This window comes from Diabrotica virgifera, chromosome 2 (assembly GCF_917563875.1).
Source record: "Diabrotica virgifera virgifera chromosome 2, PGI_DIABVI_V3a".
Classification (NCBI taxonomy): domain Eukaryota; kingdom Metazoa; phylum Arthropoda; class Insecta; order Coleoptera; family Chrysomelidae; genus Diabrotica; species Diabrotica virgifera.
The window spans coordinates 207,701,137-207,720,810 of NC_065444.1; the positions used below are offsets into that span (position 1 = coordinate 207,701,137).

The 19,674-nt window shown below is 33.5% G+C and overlaps 1 protein-coding gene across 4 annotated transcripts in view; it reads right to left on the reverse strand.

The window, feature by feature from the left end:
* The window catches only part of LOC126879781 (gastrula zinc finger protein xLCGF3.1-like), a 164,461-nt gene that overhangs the window by 31,249 nt on the left and 113,538 nt on the right, over positions 1 to 19,674 (reverse strand). The window contains exon 3 of one of the 4 annotated variants that reach the window (XM_050643035.1): positions 3,950 to 5,108. The exons of 2 other annotated variants lie outside the window; for them this stretch is intronic. In XM_050643035.1, coding sequence (XP_050498992.1) covers positions 3,967 to 5,108 — 1,142 coding nt within the window. In that variant the 3' untranslated portion in view covers positions 3,950 to 3,966. Of the gene's footprint in view, positions 1 to 3,949; positions 5,109 to 19,674 lie in introns of those variants that run through there. One more of the 4 variants, XM_050643038.1, reaches the window with a different exon arrangement.

A 19,674-nucleotide genomic window follows, 5' to 3' on the forward strand; every position in this document is an offset into this window, starting at 1 on the left:
ACTTTCCCAGAAGAAAGCAGAATACATTCACGGTGGTAGAGGTGCAGTAACTGAAGAGAAAATAGGTAAATGGTTCGACGAGGTTCGTATGAATTAAAGTGATATGAGTGCTACCAGTATATTAGATTATCCAAAAAGGATTTATAATATGGATGAAACATATTTCTGTTTAGCCCCAAAAAGTGGTACTGTAATTGGACCGCGAGGAAAACACATCTATGATGAACGAACTTCGTCAGATAAGGGAAATGTAACTACGCTTTTCACAGTTAATGCAGAAGGAAAATTTGCTCCACCTTTAACAATATTTAAATATGACCGGATCCCGTCTGCTATGTATAAAGCAGCTCCTAAAGGTTGGGGTTTAGGGAAAAGTCAAAGAGGCTGGATGACAGCAGAATGTTTTTTTGAGTATTTTTCGAACGTTTTTGTACCCTACTTAAAGGGGTCTCTAAAGATCTATATTCAGACTCTTGAGGAAACTGGTAGCAGTGAAGACGATGTTGACTTCGTGGAACCAGAACAAGAAAATATTGAAATGTTCGATACCGATGATCTCAAATTGGGAGACTTTGTGCTTGCAAGATTTAAGCAACTGGGTAAAAGATCGACGACAACATATAAATATGTTGCCCAAAATTATAGATGTCCTTTCATCAGAAGAGTATGAGATACAATGTTTCAAAAGTGCTAATGAAGAGAAAACTGTGTTTTGTCCTATAGAAAATAATGTTTGCAGTATAGATAAAAACGATATTTTAGGAAAACTACCCGATCCCATTGTCCAGGAACAAGGAAGAAAATTTAAGACTATTTTTCCAGGAAAACTAAACATTTATGAACAAATATAAAATCATAAACACTATTTACAACATTTTTCAATACTTTTTACCTATTTGTATTACCAGAAATTTATTTTGTTTTACCTATTTTTGTAGTTCAATAAATATTTAAACATATAAATATCAACTTATATCTTTATTTGTACCTATTTTTTGGGTGGCCAAAAGTGGGGAAACTGTATGGCCAAATGTATAAACACATGGCCAAAAGTGGGGATTTTTGTTGTTCAAAATATAAAACGATATAATATTTTCAATATAAATTGAATCCTTATGATCATTTGATTTCCTAGTAGAACTAATTCGAAAGTAAAAATGGCATTGAGCGGAAAGATTTTATTCGAATCCTTCATGTTTCTCAAGAGAAAAATAATAAAGAAAGTTCTTAAAGTGGCCATAAGTGGTGCCTCTGCCCTACATATAGAAAGAGAGAACGTTTTTTTATTATAACTCGAAACGTTAAAAATGGTGCTTACCCCCTTTCAACAATAAACGATTCAAGTAATTTTGTTAAAACAAAACAAATAAAATGTTTGTTTTGTTGTTATTTTTTTAAACAATGTAGATTTAAGTAATTATTGTATATTATAATTGAAAGAAAAAGGAAAAAAAGGGAAAAAACAAAAAAAAAAGAGAGAAAAAAAGAGGAAAACAAAACTAAGATGTAAACCTCCGAGATGTTGAATCGGGTTTATGTGTTAGCGTAGTAAAGAACAATTATTAAAAAATAATAATAAAAAAACAAAAAATAATGGCTAATTGGGTCGGACTTGTCCATCAAATTCACGAAAAAAACTCTTAAATGTCTTTTTTAAATCATAACTCGGGTCCGGTCCTGAAATGTCAGGTAGAAAAGTCGAAATACTTTGAGCTCCACAACTTTCATAGTTTTCAGAAGAAACATTGTAAATTTAAATAATAAACCGAAATTATGTAGAAGCAGTGTACAGTGATCTGTTAATAGCTGTAAGTACAGTTTCCAAATTTGCAGTAGTTTGATTAGAAGCATTGTTTTTATATACATACGAAGAACATTATTTATATTTCGTATTTATTAATTATTTAAAAACTAGTTTCAACTATTGTCATTATCTTGCTAATGGCTAGATCGACTATTTACTTTTAAATAAACAGAGTCGGACCTACCCAAATTAAAATTATTGAAATGACAGTTCAAGTTAAATTTAAAAAAAGATAGAAGATTAATTTGACAAAATGGCAGGTGGTACTTCTGACTACAGGGGTCCATCAATTAATCCCGATCAGCAAAATATTACTTATTCTACCATCACTAAGCAACAACCAATAACAAAATTCCCAACAAAAAACCAGGCCATAATTTTACCGGCAGTAGACGGAATAAGAACAGAAGAGTACACCATTGCAGTAGGAACTATAGTCCATCCAAAAAATGTACTGTTCTCATCCAAAATGTCAAACGGAAGAATATGCATCTACCTTTCAAGCATACAAGTTGTAGATGATTTTCTAAGTCAACATGGTGAAATTAAAATTAGAGAACATATAATCAAAGCACGTAAACTAATTACACCCGCTAATAGATTAGTTCTATCCCAAGTATGTCCATCTATACCCCATAACATAATCGAACAGTCTTTAATCAATCTTGGTTTTAAATTAATGTCTCCGATTTCGTTCCTTAGAGCTGGAATACAAGACTCGCAATACAGCCATGTACTTAGTTTTCGAAGACAAGTTTACTTTGCACCTACAGGCAATTTTACTGTACCCGACTCCGTCCTAATTGATTTTGAAAATATTTCGTACCGAATTTTTCTTTCCGATAAACTAACTTGTTACAAATGCCACCACACTGATCACGTTTCCTCGTACTGTACTTCAAATCACTCTTATCCACAAAATATGTACTCAAAAGCCCCAAACGGAGGAAAATGTTCTTCCACAAATACCATCTACTAGCCCCGAACAAAATCAAATTACACATGTAAATGACGAATCTCGAGAAGAAATGGATGCTGAAGTCAGCACTGATACCGATAATAAAAATAAACGATCTCACTCGAAAGTTTCATCCCCTACTTGCTCCACTCCTACAGAAACTATACCAACAGAATTCACGAAACCAAAACCAGTGCAAATTAAAAAGAAGAAAAAAATTATCAAATTAGACAAATCCACTTCAGAAACTACTAATATTGAGTCAATATTACAACCAGTCAAACAATTTATCCAGGATGCATCACCACCATATGTACTAAATTACACCCAATTACTAGCATTCTTAGAAGATGTTCACGGTTCTTCCACCCCAGTAGAACTGGCCCTAGAATACACAAAAAATATACACGGGTTGGGACATATGCTAATTGAAATATATCCCATGTTGAAAGAAAGAGCAATTAAATCTAGAATTACAAGAATCAAGAAGAAACTATTTAGTAAAATAAACCAAGATTTTAATATTCAGGATGACACCTCTGAAGATACTGACGCATCACAGGAAAATACTCCTTCCAACGATAAATAAAAAAACAGATGGAAAAAGCTTGATGACAACAAACTACAACGCATCAACCCAAATTTGTCACCAAAAGGGATAATGCCACAAAAACGACGAGCTCAAGTCAAACAACACCGCTTGAGAATAGGACATACCAGGTTAACCCACCAGTACCTAATGAAGAAAGAACAACAAAACTGTGCTATGTTTGTGATATTCCTCTGACAATAGAACACATTATTGTTAGTTGCCCACTCTATCACCTGGAACGACTTCAAAGTGATTTACCAAGTGATCTGAAAAGTGCTCTGAACTATAGTAAATGTGATAAAGTGACTAAGTTTCTAAAACTAAATTGTACAATCTAATATAAAAATAAGCTTAAGTTCTCAATTGTAATTAGTTGTTATAAGCAAACATCTGATATTATGTGCACTCTTCCCCGCCAATAACCTTTCATGATTGACGCGGTTTACTTAATAAAAAAAAAAAAGAAAAAAATATGTAAAACTTTGTAAAAACTCTATAGTTTATAGTGTATATCAATTTAATATGTATCGTAATTGTACCACCGCTAATAACCTTTTATGGTTGATGCGGGTTATTTCTAAAAAAAAAAATCATAACTCCTTGAGCATTGTTTCATACAAATTTCACATGTAATTGGTTTGTTCCAGTGTGTACTCTAATATGTTCTTTTAAGTAATAATGTCGTGAAAACTGTTTGGTGCAAACTTCACATTGAAATGGTTTTTCACCGGTATGAACTCTTAAGTGTCTTTTTAGATCATAACCCTTTGAAAATTGTTTCATGCAAATTTCACATTTAAATGGTTTTTCTCCAGTGTGTACTCTACTATGTTCTTTTAAGTGACAATGTCGTGAAAACTGTTTCGTGCAAATTTCACACGCAAAACGTTTGCCTACAGAATGTAGTAATATATGTTTTTTTAACGTAGACCTTTCTGAAAACTGTTTGTTGCATATTTCACACCCAAATGGCTTTTCACCGGTATGAACTCTTAAATGTAATTTTAAACCATAGTTCCTTGAGAATTGTTTCATGCAAATTTCACATGCAAAACGTTTTTCTACAGAATGTACTACCATATGAGTTTTTAAATTAGAACTTTGTGAAAACCGTTTGTTGCATATTTCACATGTAAATGGTTTTTCACCGGTATGAACTCTTAAATGTATTTTTAATTCAGCGCTCGTTAAAAACGGTTTGTTGCATATTTCACATGCAAATGGGGTTTCTCCAGTATGAACTCTTAAATGCACTTTTAATTCGGAACTTCGTGAAAACCGTTTGGTGCAACTTTCACACGCAAATGGCTTTTCACCAGTATGATCTCTTAAATGCACTTTTAATTCGGAACTTCGTGAAAACCGTTTGGTGCAACTTTCACACGCAAATGGCTTTTCACCAGTATGAACTCTTAGATGTCTGTTGAAATCAGAACTCGTCGAAAATTGTTTCCTGCAGATATCACATGTAAAACGTTTTTCTTTGGTGTACACTCTTGCATTTTCTTTTAATCTGGATTGATATGGAAACTCGTGGTTGTATATTTTACACTTTAAACCTCTTTCACTGTTGAGTATTCTTTCATGTATTTTCTTTGTTGTTGATTTTTTAGGTAAAATTTCTGGTATAAAAGGTTTTTCTCTGGTGTTCACTTTCATAGCGTCAGTTAAATACTGGTTCAATTGACTACTTCCATCATCATCTAGTTTTAATATATTACTCGGATCAGTTTTTACATCTTCACACCATAAACCTAAAATCACGTTCATCTATTAAATCAGTGTTACGGAATGAAACAAAAAATGCATGATTAGAAAAGGCAAATATGAGCATTTACTATAAAGTTATTAGTTTGCTGTAGATCACTTATTAAATCCTACTATACTATAGTTTGGTTTTAAACCAAGAGGAGTGATTTAAATTTATTGCGCTGTAATGCTTGTTTGTAATTGGCCCAACCGCAGGCAAGTTTACCCCACCGTTATCAAATTTTGACACTAATGACATTTACCAAGTTTTGACACTTTTGACATTTCATAGGTTAATTTTCAGTTATATCGGCGATTTTTTGTGTTTTCTGTGTTATTTCTTTAATTTTTAGATTTTTAGTCTGATTTGATATAAAAAGCAGTTGTTTTAGAACTCTTCAGCGACGTATTAATATAATATATTATTTATGGATTACCGTTGAGAGCCGACATGATCAACCAAAAAAGAAGATGTATTTGGTTATTTATCTAGTGACTTTCATGGGCGTGAATCTGTCTTTTTAGATTACTCCTCCTGGTTAAAAAATAAACCATAGTAATAAAAAAGGGATTATAAGAGAGATGACAAGATAGGGGAACTACTTTTAATAAATCAATGCAAATTATGACATCTATTGATGATCTAGACCTAACGTTCGCATTTACTAAAATCATACAGTAGGGATTAGCTCCTTTTTAACTGCCATAAAAATATCGATATTGCATACCTAAATAACACAAACTTGAGCCAAAAAATCAATTACTATTTTTACAAGAGATCCAACTCATCTAGGTACTTATTTTTGAAAGATATGTTTGAAACAAAGACCCACAAAAAGTTCGATATAACTTTCTTTTTCCTCCTTTTGCTAAGATTCCTCTAAAAGGCCGTTTTCTTTCCAGGTATTACTATTCTCATTATTATCATGTCTAAAGCTGGACCGTCGTCACGCGTCTACTCAAAATCAATTCACAAACAAGACATAGCAAAGTTGTCTAAATTAAACTTAGTAATTTTTATTACACATTGTAAAGTATTTGTGCTTTAAAATAAAATGATTTTATCCCTCCATTTGCTACCTTATTTCAACACCGAATCACACCTTGCTTCGACAAAAATTATTTATTAATCAGTCTTCATAATCAACAACTTAGAAGCTGGTTTTCGTCTTATGTGGAGAACATGAGACATCTACAATGTAAATCTGCAAACTAGTGGATCGTTCTACATATAATTTGGTACCCATGATGAGACGACTTCAGAAAACGTTTACATTCCCAGAAGCAAAAACTTTAAACCATATCGCCCAGAGTGTCCTTACGCCACGCTGTCTAAATCGATCTCCACTGACTCATTCCAGCACATAATGTCCACGTATCTTCTTCCAGCAACTCTTTGGAAGATAAAAGCCATTCTAACGTTGCCCTCAATGCCGATCTATCCATTAGGCAATATAGGCAGTTGCCTAGGCCGGCAAATTATGAGAGGGCAACAAAAATACTGTACAATAAAAATGGCAGGGGCGGCCCGTCGGGGTAGGCAAGGTAGGCGCCGCCTACCCTCTTCAAATGTAGTACAATAATATAAATTATTAATATAAATTACTTATTTCAAAATTGTAATTTATAAATTTTGACACAATACCTACAATAAAATAGCAAAAATTATCCAATTATTTTTAAAAATGGGAGTCCGGCACTGATATCGAATAAGCACACATGCTTTTTGATCGATCCTGACAAATAGTAAATTTAACTTACAAAAACCAATCATAGTATTCTTACACTACGTTAACATCAAGTATAATAGTGTTAGTTAAGTGTGTATAGAAGAACATTTTCTGTGAGTACAGTGGAACCTCGATAAGTCGGCCCCCGATAACCCGGAGGTCCGGCTAACCCGGACCGATTTTCATCAGACAAACATTTCAACAATAAAAATGTATGTATTATGTTAAAACATTGTATCTGTAGCCGCTTCTGAAATGTCTTAAAAATATCGAGTTTCATTGATAAAACTTGGCTTGGACCATAATATGATTTTGAGAGATAATGGGTATTCGTAATTTGAACTATACGGTAAAAATGACTCATGGCACACGGCGGTAGCGGCGGCAGAGCGACGATCATTATCCATTATCGGGCTATCGCAAACAACAGGCACCTTTTATTCCTTTATTTATTTTCAACTGTCTTTTAAAAAATTATTTTTAGAACAATGGTCTTTTAAACTTTAAACAATGAAAGAGCCACGTTCTTAAATAACATAACATCGCTCCGATGGCAGACGAAATTGACACGTAACCGAAACTGACTGAGTTTTTTTTACCTAGAAATGAACAATACTCTATCTATACTGTATATGCTATACTCTATACAATATACAACTATAATAGGTAAGTTAGTTAGATGTGTACTGTGCATATATATTTCATGTTATTTTAAATATAACGGACTTTATCTATAAGTATACCGTATTTTATTAATTTTTACAATGCTCTCCGGCTAACCCGGATTTTCGATAACCCGGATCGGCCGCGGTCTCGATTAATCCGAGTTATCGAGGTTCCACTGTACATATTTTTCAATTAATAAGTATTTCATAACCAAAGAATTTTATAAAACCGTCAATAAACAACACCAGTCATTGATCGACACCAATTTTTTGTCTTTAAAGACAATTACCAAAATCCGAAGCGGAACAGGTCCGTACTTAGGAAAATCAAATGGTGTTGAAAAATGGAATTCGACGTCACTAATAATAGCGATGAATCATTATCGCAATCCACATCACAAAAACCTTTATCTTACTCTGCTGCAGCTAGTAGACAAAAAGAAACAATCTATCCATCCAAGCTACAAGCAGTAGTTTTTAATTCTCTCAACGATGTTAAATTAGAAGAATACTTGTTAGCGGTAGGAGCTTTAGTTAGTCCAAAACACATTATTTTTTCATCAAGAATCACCAACAATCGTATCTGTATCTATTTCTCAACCAAACAAGTCGTAGATGAATTTTTTTCAAACAGTAGAGGTTTCATCACTGTAAACAATACACAAATTCAAGTCCGTAGACTAATTACTCCAAGTGAAAGACTCCTAATATCCAATGTTTCTCCCACTATCCCGCATAAGGTAATAGAAAACGAACTACTGCTCTTAGGGCTAAAACCAACTTCATCAATGTCATTTTTGCGAATAGGAACCAACAATCCTGAATACAAACATGTACTCAGTTTCCGTCGACATATTTACGTATCTCCACCCACAGGTCCAATTCCCGATACCATTTTAATAACTCATGAAGATACTACAAATCGAATTTTTTTGACATTAGACAACTTATGTTTCATTTGCAAACAACATGGCCATATTTCCAGTAGTTGCTCAGTAAATGTAAATCACTCAGAAACAGCTGTCCCAACTGCTACACTTTCAAACAGAAACGAACCTAGTACAGTAACTTCAACAGAAACGACTGTTATTACACCTTCAACAACATGCACTTCTACAAACATATCAAATAATTCAACGCCACTAACAAAAATATTATCTACAACCAACCTAACACCTCTTGATACATCAACTACAGATAATACAATGTCAGTGATATCCAAACCAAATATATCCACCTCATCAGCCCCCTCACCTCACATAGTCATAACTAACCAGCCTTCATCTTCCAGTCTAAGCAATAATTCTTGCTCGGTTAATGAAAATAAAGAGAATCCAGCACCAAAAGAATTTAGCGTATCCAACGAAGAAAATACATCTAAATCATCCTCCAAACGAACTGTATCTGAAGCAATATCACCCCCGATTGAGACATCAGCTAGTGACGATGTATTTTCAAAGCCAACTCAGAAACAAAAAAGAATAAAAACAAAAATATCAACAATACCATTAGAAACGCTAATGCAACCAATTAAAGAATTAATCAATTCCGAAAAGCAAATATTAACTTTTGAGGAAACAGTTGATTTATTTGAAAACGCTCATGGAACAAAAGATGTTATCAGCGTTATAAATAAATATACAGTAGACATTCTAGGATTTAAAAAACTCATAACCAAAATTCATTCATATACATCCGAACGCTCATTAAAATTGAAATGTACAAAGCTTAACAAAAAAATTACGAGACAGCTCACAAAAGACAACTACGAGGATGAAGAACCTGACACGGATACATCGACTGAATTATCCCAGGAGCTGAACATTCAATAATTATAACTATAACATTCAATTTATTACAATGGAATATAAATGGGTTTTATACCCATTATGAAATGCTAAAACTTTTAATGAATGATATTACCCCCGCTATCATTTGTCTCCAAGAAACGAATTTCAAAGACCAATATTGCCACACATTTAAAAATTTTTCAACATTTTATAAAAATAGAAACAACCAGGAAAAAGCAAGTGGTGGAGTGGCCATTTATGTTAAAAATACTCTTGAAGCACAAACGATTCCACTAAAAACAGACATCGAAGCTGTAGCCGTCTCAGTTAAAGCTTCCCAATGCATTAATATATGTTGCATCTATACTCCCCCAAACACACTTATCACCTTAACCGACTTAAAAGCACTCATTTCACAAATACATATGCCCAGACTAATAGTAGGAGATTTCAATAGTCACAACCCAATGTGGGGCTCAACAAATTTTAATATCAAAGGCAGACTAATCGAAGACTTGTTAACTGAAGAAAATTTAAACATTCTCAATGATGGAAGACCAACCAGATTTAATGTACATACTGGTACAACATCGGCAATCGATCTATCGATTTGTGACCCAACTCTTTCAACTGCTCTTAATTGGGATCCCCTACCTTTTTTGTATGGGAGCGACCATTACCCAATAAAAATGTCTGTATTTTCTGATGACAATATCTCTGAATACCAACCAGTCCGAAAATGGAACCTGAAAAACGCTAATTGGTACAAGTATGCTGATGCCATAGAAACAGGCATAGAATCACAAGAATCTAGTTTTGAAAACACTGATATAAATGAAACTCTCAACATTTTTACGAATATTATTACATACGCGGCAGAAACACATATAGGAAAAACTAAAATATTAAGGAAACACAGACCTCTACCATGGTGGAATATGGAATGTCAAAATGCAATCAAGCAATATAAAGCATCTTTTAATAGAATGAAAAAACATAGTAACACAACTAACATAACTGAATACAAAAAACAGAGAGCACATGCTCGATATATAACAAAAAATGCTCGAAAAACCAACTGGAGGAAATTTGTCTCAAATATAAACAGTACAACACCTTTATCTACAGTCTGGGCCAATATTCGTAAAATATCAGGAAAAAACAAATTTTACCAAGTGCCTTTTATTACTCATAATACTAACATAATAACAAAACCTAATGAAATAGCTGATGCTTTTGCTACATACTTCGAAGAAAACTCCAGCAATAGCAACTATTCCGAAGAGTTTATACAACACAAAATCATCACAGAAAAACAAGAGCTCGATTGTGAAGATAGAGATAACAGTTCCTTCAATATCCCTTTAACCTTGGATGAACTTAACTTTGCCCTTAATACTACAAAAAACTCTGCTCCTGGACCCGATAATATACCTTTAGTATTCTTGGAAAAACTGCCAGACAATGCAAAGTGTACTCTTCTAAAAATTTTCAATCGAATATGGTTAAATAATGTCTTTCCAACCTCCTGGAGTGATTCAATAATTATACCTATTCTCAAACCTAACAATGCACGAACTAAAATTTCCTCATATAGACCCATCTCCCTCACCAATGTAATGTGCAAAGTCATGGAAAAAATAGTTAATAAAAGATTGCTATGGATATTAGAAGAAAATCACCTCCTGGTTAACGAGCAAAGTGGATTTCGACAAAATCGAACTACTACTGATAACCTCATTGATTTAGAATCTGAAATTCTTGAATCTTTCGCAAACAAACAGGAAACTATTGCAGTATTCATAGACATTACAAAAGCATTTGACACAGCATGGCGTTACGATATTATCAGATCATTACACACTTGGAATATTAGAGGTAATATCATTAATTTCATTTCAAATTTCCTTAAACAACGCAATTTTCAAGTAAGAGTCAATCACTGCACATCTTCAATAAGACTTCAAGCAAATGGCACCCCTCAGGGGTCTGTAATAAGCGCAACGTTATTTTTAATTGCCATTAATAATATTATAGCATCAAACTCCAGCTTAGTTCATGGCAGATTATATGCGGATGATCTGGTATTAGTATCTTCAGGAAAAAACATCTCATCAGTACAGCGTCACTTACAAACCTCACTTCATGAACTCGAAAACTGGTCGAAGAAAACAGGATTTCAGTTTTCACTCAGCAAATCGAAGTGTTTGTTATTTTCAAAGAAACGTGATCCGAATAAACCGCAACTAAAATTATGTAACCAAATCCTGAATTATGCCGATGACATTAGGTTTTTAGGGATGATTTTTGATACGAAACTCACATGGAAAAAACACATTCTACAAATAAAGAAAACATGCCAAAATGGAATTAATCTTATGAAAACTCTCTCTAATAAAAACTATGGACCTGACTATAACTGCCTAATCCATATTTATAAAACCCTAATTAGATCTAAAATAGATTACGGTTCCATAGTATATGCATCTGCGAAAGAATCCTTATTACACCACCTTGACGTAATCCAAAATACGGCATTAAGAATAGCTACAGGAGCATTTCGGACCAGCCCAATAGAAAGTTTACGAGCAGAAACTGGAGAGCCATCACTTGAATATAGAAGGATGCACTTAACTCTTACATACGCATTTGCTGCTAATTCTAATCCAAACAATCCATCTAGAAATAACATATTCACTGATCGTTTTAAAAACCTATATACTGAAAATAGGAACATGAGACCGCCATTCTACGAAAGAGTTAGGCAAACCCTTAGGACTTTACAAATTCCGATACCAAATACCTATTCCAACTTCATAGAAATTCCTCCTCCTTGGACATTAAGCATTCCTCAATCCGATACATCCTTAAATATCTTTAGAAAGAACGATACTCCACACTCTTTAATAAAAAATACTTTCATCAACAAACTAACAAAATTTTCTAAATCCTATCATATATATACAGACGCTTCTAAAACATCTACTGGAGTTGGGGCAGCTGCCATTACTCCAAATAGTACACTTGAGTATAAACTACCATCCTTAAGCTCTATACATACTGGCGAGCTATACGCCATCTATCAATCTCTCGTTCATATTAACTCCAGTAATATATCCAATGCTCTTATAATTACCGATTCCCTCAGTTCCATCCATACCATTAACCAACTGTACACGAAGCATCCAATTGCTCTCCTAATTAAAAAAGAACTAGCTACCATTCAAAACAACAACCATATTGTACAATTCCTATGGGTTCCTTCACACATTGGCCTCCAAGGAAATGAAGCGGCGGATCGGACAGCCCAACAAGCCAGAGACAGTGAAACCGCGAGTGAAGTGAGAGATGTAGTTCTTAATGATTTAAAATCATTTATTAAAGTGAAAGTCAAAAATCTGTGGCAAAACCAGTGGGACAGTTCAACTTCAAAACTTCGCGAAGTGAAAACGTTTGTAAAACCGTGGAAATCTCAAATTCACAACAGAACTCACCATGTCATTGTTACTCGCCTTCGTCTAGGACATACCCGACTTACCCACGGACACATAATTGGTCACACTAATCCCACTTTATGTGAAAACTGTAATATCCCACTAAGTGTTAAGCATGTACTTGCAGAGTGTCCAAAATACCAGTTGCAGAGACAGAACAACCACATCATCGGATCAACAAGTGAAATCTTAGGAGAAAATTGTAAAATTGAACACTTGGTAAAATTCCTTAAAGATATCAATGTATTTAACAAAATCTAACATTTGTAAATAAATTACCTTATGTATATGTATATGTCGCTAATAACCTCCGAGGTTGATGCGACTATTTTGTAAAATAAAAAAAAAAAAAAAAATTTTTAAAAATATCCAAAAAATTTTCTCCGTAGTTATAATTATTGTACGCTCCTTGTAGTATCAGTAGTACTGTATAAGATTCTATATTCTTCCTTGGTCAGGCACTTGAAAACGTAGCCTGAAATAGAACGACGCCAACACCGAATTGACGTGCGATCTCTCTCTGTTTACGCGAGCAGGCCTGCTACAGCTGGTCTGCTGGTAACGACCGTATTCTACGATTTTGAAAGGGGGCGAATAGGCACAGAGTCTTATAGCCGGACCTACAAAATTTTATCAGTTGCTTCTCTTGTGTCTTGTGAAACTGTTTTAAATAATTGTTTTTTGATTTTGGCTGTTATTAGTAGGTTAAGTATTGAGTAAAACTAGGTAGGACAATTTAAATTTGTTTATGAAAACTGAATAATAAACAGGTAAATTTGAGATCGGTCTATTGAAGGGCATTTTAATTTTATATTAATTTAGTAATAATTCACTAACGACAAATAAATCTGTGAATAGTTATTTGTCAGTCGTCCATTATATTTTTATTGTGTTTTAATACAATTTGGATAATTTAAAGTTAAACTGACGAATTGTGTTATTAGATTATATAGATAATTAAAAATTTAAAGCGAGGTTAATTGTTAACTTATCAATTTATTCGAAGAGTAAATTATTATTTGATACATAAATAAAATAAGTAATATTTGACGTTGTTGAAACGTAGATGTGTTAGTTTTATTGGTGGAAAAACTTAAGTCATCGAATATGAATATTTTAAACGATGTAATATGCAGTTTGATCGAGACGCCTTTTTCAAGCCGCCAAAATCAAGAAAGATCAGAAATTATTTCAATGGGCCGGCCTTTACCAAATTTAACAATTTTATCCACAGATAAGACAAAAGACAATCGACCATTTTCGAGATCGTTTAAAACAATATGGTACGAAAATCATAAATGGCTAAGCGGAAGTTATTTTAAAAATTCACTTTTCTGTTGGCCTTGTCTGTTGCTCTCAAATTTAAAGCAAAATGTTTGGGCGAGTCAGGGATATTCAGATTTGAAAAATTTATCAGCTAGTTTAAAAAAACATGAATCTTCGAAAGAACATTTAAACAATTGCTTAGGTTTAAAACGGTTAGAAAAAAATAAACAAACTATTGGCAGTGCTTTAGCTGGACAAATTTCTCTATCTAATAAGATATATAATGAAGAAGTTGAAAAAGATTGAAGAAGTTGAAGAAATTAATGTTACAATTCTGTTAGTAAAACAAGAACTTGCATTTCGCGGTCGTGATGAGAGTAATACTTCAAACATGGGTAATTTTAAAGAAATTTTTAATTTAGTAGTTAAACGCGATCAGGAAATCCAGGATTATATTAAAAAATAGAAGGGGTGTTCACGGGTTTGTCAAAAACAATACAAAATGATTTAATAGATTGCCTTGCCGATTACGTAAAAAATTAAATTTCAACAGAAATTAATGAAAGTCAATTTTTTTCTATACTAGCGGACGATACTACTGATATAACCGAAAAATCACAGTGTACTTTAACAATCCGTTTTGTTAACAAAGTTGGTCAGGTAACAGAAATATTTTTAGGGTTTTTTGATGTTAGCGAGAATAGATCTGCAGACGCTCTATATAGTTTAATTTCAAACGTGCTTGAGCCATATGATTACAAAAATAAATTAATTGCTCAATTTTACGATGGTGCAAGTGTAATGGCTGGCTCTTTAAACGGATTACAATCAAAAATTAAAGTAGATGCTCCAAAAGCAATTTTTACACATTGTTGCGCTCATAGATTACATTTAGTATTGCAAGACGGCTTAAAATGTATTACAAATTGTAGGATATTTTTTGTCGCCTACCCGAAGTATATGTGTAGCCTACCCGCATACTGAGGTCACGAGCCGCCACTGAAAAATGGTACATGTTTGAAGGGCGGATACTAGAGAAAATTGACCTAATGCGGTCCTGGTTGCTTTAAGTAGTGTTGGAAAATTCTCGAGAATGAAAAATCGGAGAATATTCCGGATATGGAGAATTTTCTGAGAATAAACCTTAGACGCGCTTATGGATATTGTTAAAGATGAAATAGGGTATTAAAAATAATTAAATTACATATACAAAATTATGTATATATACAAAATTATGAGACGAAACAACAGTGTTCTTTATATAAGAAAATACAAAAACAACATGAAATTTTCTTAACAGCAAATACTGGATGTGGTGAGCTAATCTGAAAAAGATGAGGCCTCAGATTTAGAATCTATTTCTATCCTTAGCTCATCCTGGTCATCTACATTCTACATTTCAATGTACTGATGAGAAGTTGTGGGATTTTGTTTTTCACTAGTCGCCAGCTCAGTCATGGATTGGTCTAGGTCTAACAATTTTAAATTGTGAGCAATAAAAGTTACTTTATCAGCCCGTTCACCAGTAAGCCGGTTTCTTTTAGAGGAGTGGATAAAACCATAAGTACTGAAACTTCTTTCAGTCGATGCACTGGATGAAGGCATGCTTACAGTCATTGGACGAATCTAACAACTGTGTTGACTGAAAAGCAGTTGATGAATGTTTCTGTTGATCCTTTTCAAATAATTGTCTCACTCTCACTGGACATTTAACACATTTTACTAAATGTTTTGTTATTCTTTTTGCACTTTTCAAGTATTGACTATCACAAAATTTGCAAAAGTACTTGTTTTACCTTGTACACTTTTAATTTTACAGCAATTAATTCCCAGAAGTTACTTCGGGAAAGTTCATCGAAGTCCGAAGTACCCGTCACTACACACTCGTTCTACTTCGCGAGGAACACATTCACGCCGGGCGATAAGGACTTCGGTTCCTTTGACTTGCTCTCAAAAACCGCCACAGAATGCAAGTAGGCCGAGGCGCAGCAAAGTCGCATGAATAACCTGTCTACACTCTCGTACTTGCTGAACTTCGATCGACTTCGCGAGTAGTATAGTGGGCGCTTTAGGTTTTTAGTAAATTATGCTTTACTTCGATCCATTCTAAATATTTGCATGTTAATATAGTACCAAAACAATAAATACTGACACTGTAAACACCCTAGCTAGTGGTTCATGGGATTCCCCAGCCACGGTTACTTAGATTTTCGGGGATTTGATCTAATATCGCGTGAAAGCGAAAAAGCATTTCAAAAAAACAATATAGAAAATTCTCGAAAATAATTTTCTGGCCGAGAATATTCTCTTCTTACATCACTAGCCTTAAGTGCTTTAAATAAATCCCTTCCACACTCTTCGGCTCTTTTAGCTACCAGTCTTTTTAGTCATTCTAATTGAAAAATCTGGAAAACCCCTATTAGCTAAAGCAATACTTGATCCAGGAAGCCAAGTCCCTTTTATAGCTAAATATTCTTGTAAATAAAGTTAATCCCCAAACTTCTCGCAAGTTTGTTGCATTTCCCAAAGCTCTCTCACTACGACACCAATGGCAAGGATCGTGCTTTACACGTCTGGTCTCACAGTCACCTAACTGTGAGTGTGGAAAAGAAGGTGATCTACTATTTTTTCTGAAGATATTAATACATTAAAAACAATTTACCAACATATCAAAAACTATAAATATAAATTGTAGCAACAAAATTAAACCTGCATTTAAATAATTTTGTTAAAACAAAACAAACATGTTTGTTTTGTTGTTATTTTTTTAAACCCTTTAGATTTAACTAATTATTGTATATTATAATTGAAAAAAAAAAAGAAAAAAAAAAACAAGAAAAATAAGGAAAAAAAAAAAGAGGAAAACAATTAAAATGTAAACCTCAGAGATGTTGAAGTGGGTTTATGTGTTAGCTGAATAAAAAAGAATAATTAAAAACAAATAATACAAAAAAATAATAAAACAAATAATAAAAACATTTTTAAAAATATAATTAATTAAAACAAACAATGCAAATACAAATAATATATATACAATCAAAATAGTGTATTATTTAGATAATAATTATTGTAGTAAGTATGGTATGTTTTTAGTTAGTATTTAAAAATACAGAAAAAATTCCTGGTTGAAAAAAATTTGTTTTTAAAATAACAAAATGTCTGGTTGGCTAATTGGCTCGGCCAAGTCCATCAAACTCATGAAAAAACTCTTAAATGCCTTGTACAGGATTATGAGCATCCAAAATAAGAGCAAGACATATTCACTTACTTTTTAAATGTCTTACAAAACAAACATCACGTTTGTTGTTAAATAATTAGGTGACACCGATTACTCAACACAAGTGCACTAGTTTTCAATAACGCTTTATCAGCTATTCAATATTATTCATAATTCACGGCCAGGCCGTTTTTCTAGTTTATTTATAGATACAGCAAAGCATCGCGGATCATTCTTTTATAAATTATCATTCGTGATTCAGATACATTATTAGACAGTTAGACCTCAAACGCACCAAATAGTTACTGTGGTATTTAGAGTTGGTAAATAAATAAGTATTCAGCAAATAGTGTCTACTTCATCAACCCCTATCATAGGGGGTAACTACCCCAACTAATATAGGACGTTCCTGAGGGTGGAGAACCAGGATCACCAGGTGGCAGGATCGCCAGAATAGGAAAAAGGAATTACGGGAATCACTGAAGTTAGACATTCCAGAATACATACGCGATAAATTAGTATCTTTATGCGAAGAATATTCAGATATATTCGCCCTAAGGCATGACATGCTGACATGTAACAACTTCTATGAACAGAAACTAAGAGTTAAAGACCAAACTCCGGTATATATTAAGAACTATAGGACACCGCATGCACAAACAGAGGAATTAAACCGACAAGTACAAAAATTAAGAGACCAAGGGATCCTAGAACCGTCTACATCAGAGTACAACAGCCCGGTAGTGCTGGTACCGAAAAAAGCTATAGATGGAAATAAAGAATGGAGGTTATGCATAGATTTTAGACAACTGAACAAGAAAATAGTCATAGATAAATTCCCATTACCAAGAATAGACTCGATATTAGATCAACTAGGAAGAGCAAAATGGTTTTCAGTTATAGAGGGCCGGTTGTTCGAACGCTAATCAACAATGATCACTATCAAATATTTAATTACTGTCACAACTGTCAATGTCAACTTTGGTTGGGTTGCTGAAAACATAATTGATTATAAATATGAGATTTGTTAATCAATTAGCATAACAATTATTAACATAATTGATTAACTAATTTCATAATTGTAAGCAATAATTATGTTTTTAGCAACCCAATGAAAGTTGACATTGACAGTTGTGACAGTAATTAAATATTTGATAATGATCATTTTTGATTATCGTTCGAACAACCGGCCCGTGTCAGGTTTTCACCAAATACCTTTAGAAAAATCATCTAGAAAAAAAATACGGATTTCTCCATTCTCCGTTCAGCACGGAGAATGGAGCATTTCAATTTACCAGATTACCGTTTGGATTAAACGTAAGCCCGAATAGCTTTTCAAGGATGATGTCAATAGCGTTTTCAGGATTAACACCGGACAAAGCATTTCTTTACATGGACGATATAGTAGTAATAGGAATATCAGAAAAACATCATTTAGACAACGTGAAAAAGACATTCGAGACATGTCGAAAATTCAATTTGAAACTTAACCCAGGAAAATGTCAATTTTTTAGAAGAGAAGTCACATATTTAGGACATGATTTTTCTCAGGACGGAGTATCACCAGATAAAGCAAAATATGCAACGATTGAATAATACCCGACGCCTAAGACAGCAAAAGAGACAAAAAGATTTGTAGCATTTTGTAATTACTATAGACGTTTTATTCAAAATTTTGCGGAAATATGCAGACCATTAAACAGATTATCGAGAAAAGGAGTAGAATTTTTTTGGTCAGAGGAATGTACAGAAGCATTCAATAAGTTCAAATCATCTCTGATGAAACCACCAATCTTAAAATATCCAGATTTCAATAAACAAATTCATCCTAACGACAGACGCATCCAACGAGAGTTGTTCAGCAATTTTAAGTCAAGATTATAACGGAATAGACCTACCGATAGCATACGCATCAAGAAGTTTTAGTAAAGGAGAATGTAATAAACCTATAATCATTAAGGAATTACTAGTGATTCATTGGGGAATTAATCATTTCAAATGTTATTTGTATGGAGCACCAACATTTTTAGTAAAAACAGATGATAAACCACTAACGCATTTATTTTCAATGAAGGAACCAACCTCAAAACTCACGAGGATCAGATTAGATTTAGAGGAATACGATTTCGAAATAGAGTATATAACAGGGAAAAATAACTACGCAGACAGCCTCTCAAGAATAACATTACATCAACTAAAGAACTTATACATAGATAACACTCATATACTAGCTATAACACGAGCTCAAGCAAGAGAAAAGAAAAAAGAATCAAGGCAAACGAAGGCACAAAGTAAACTCACACTACAGCCGGAAGCCCCCAAACAAACAGTAAGAAAGGTACTAAATAATTTAGAGGCGCATAGACTACCAATTTTGTCTTTTGGAGCAGAACTGATCTCACCAAGACT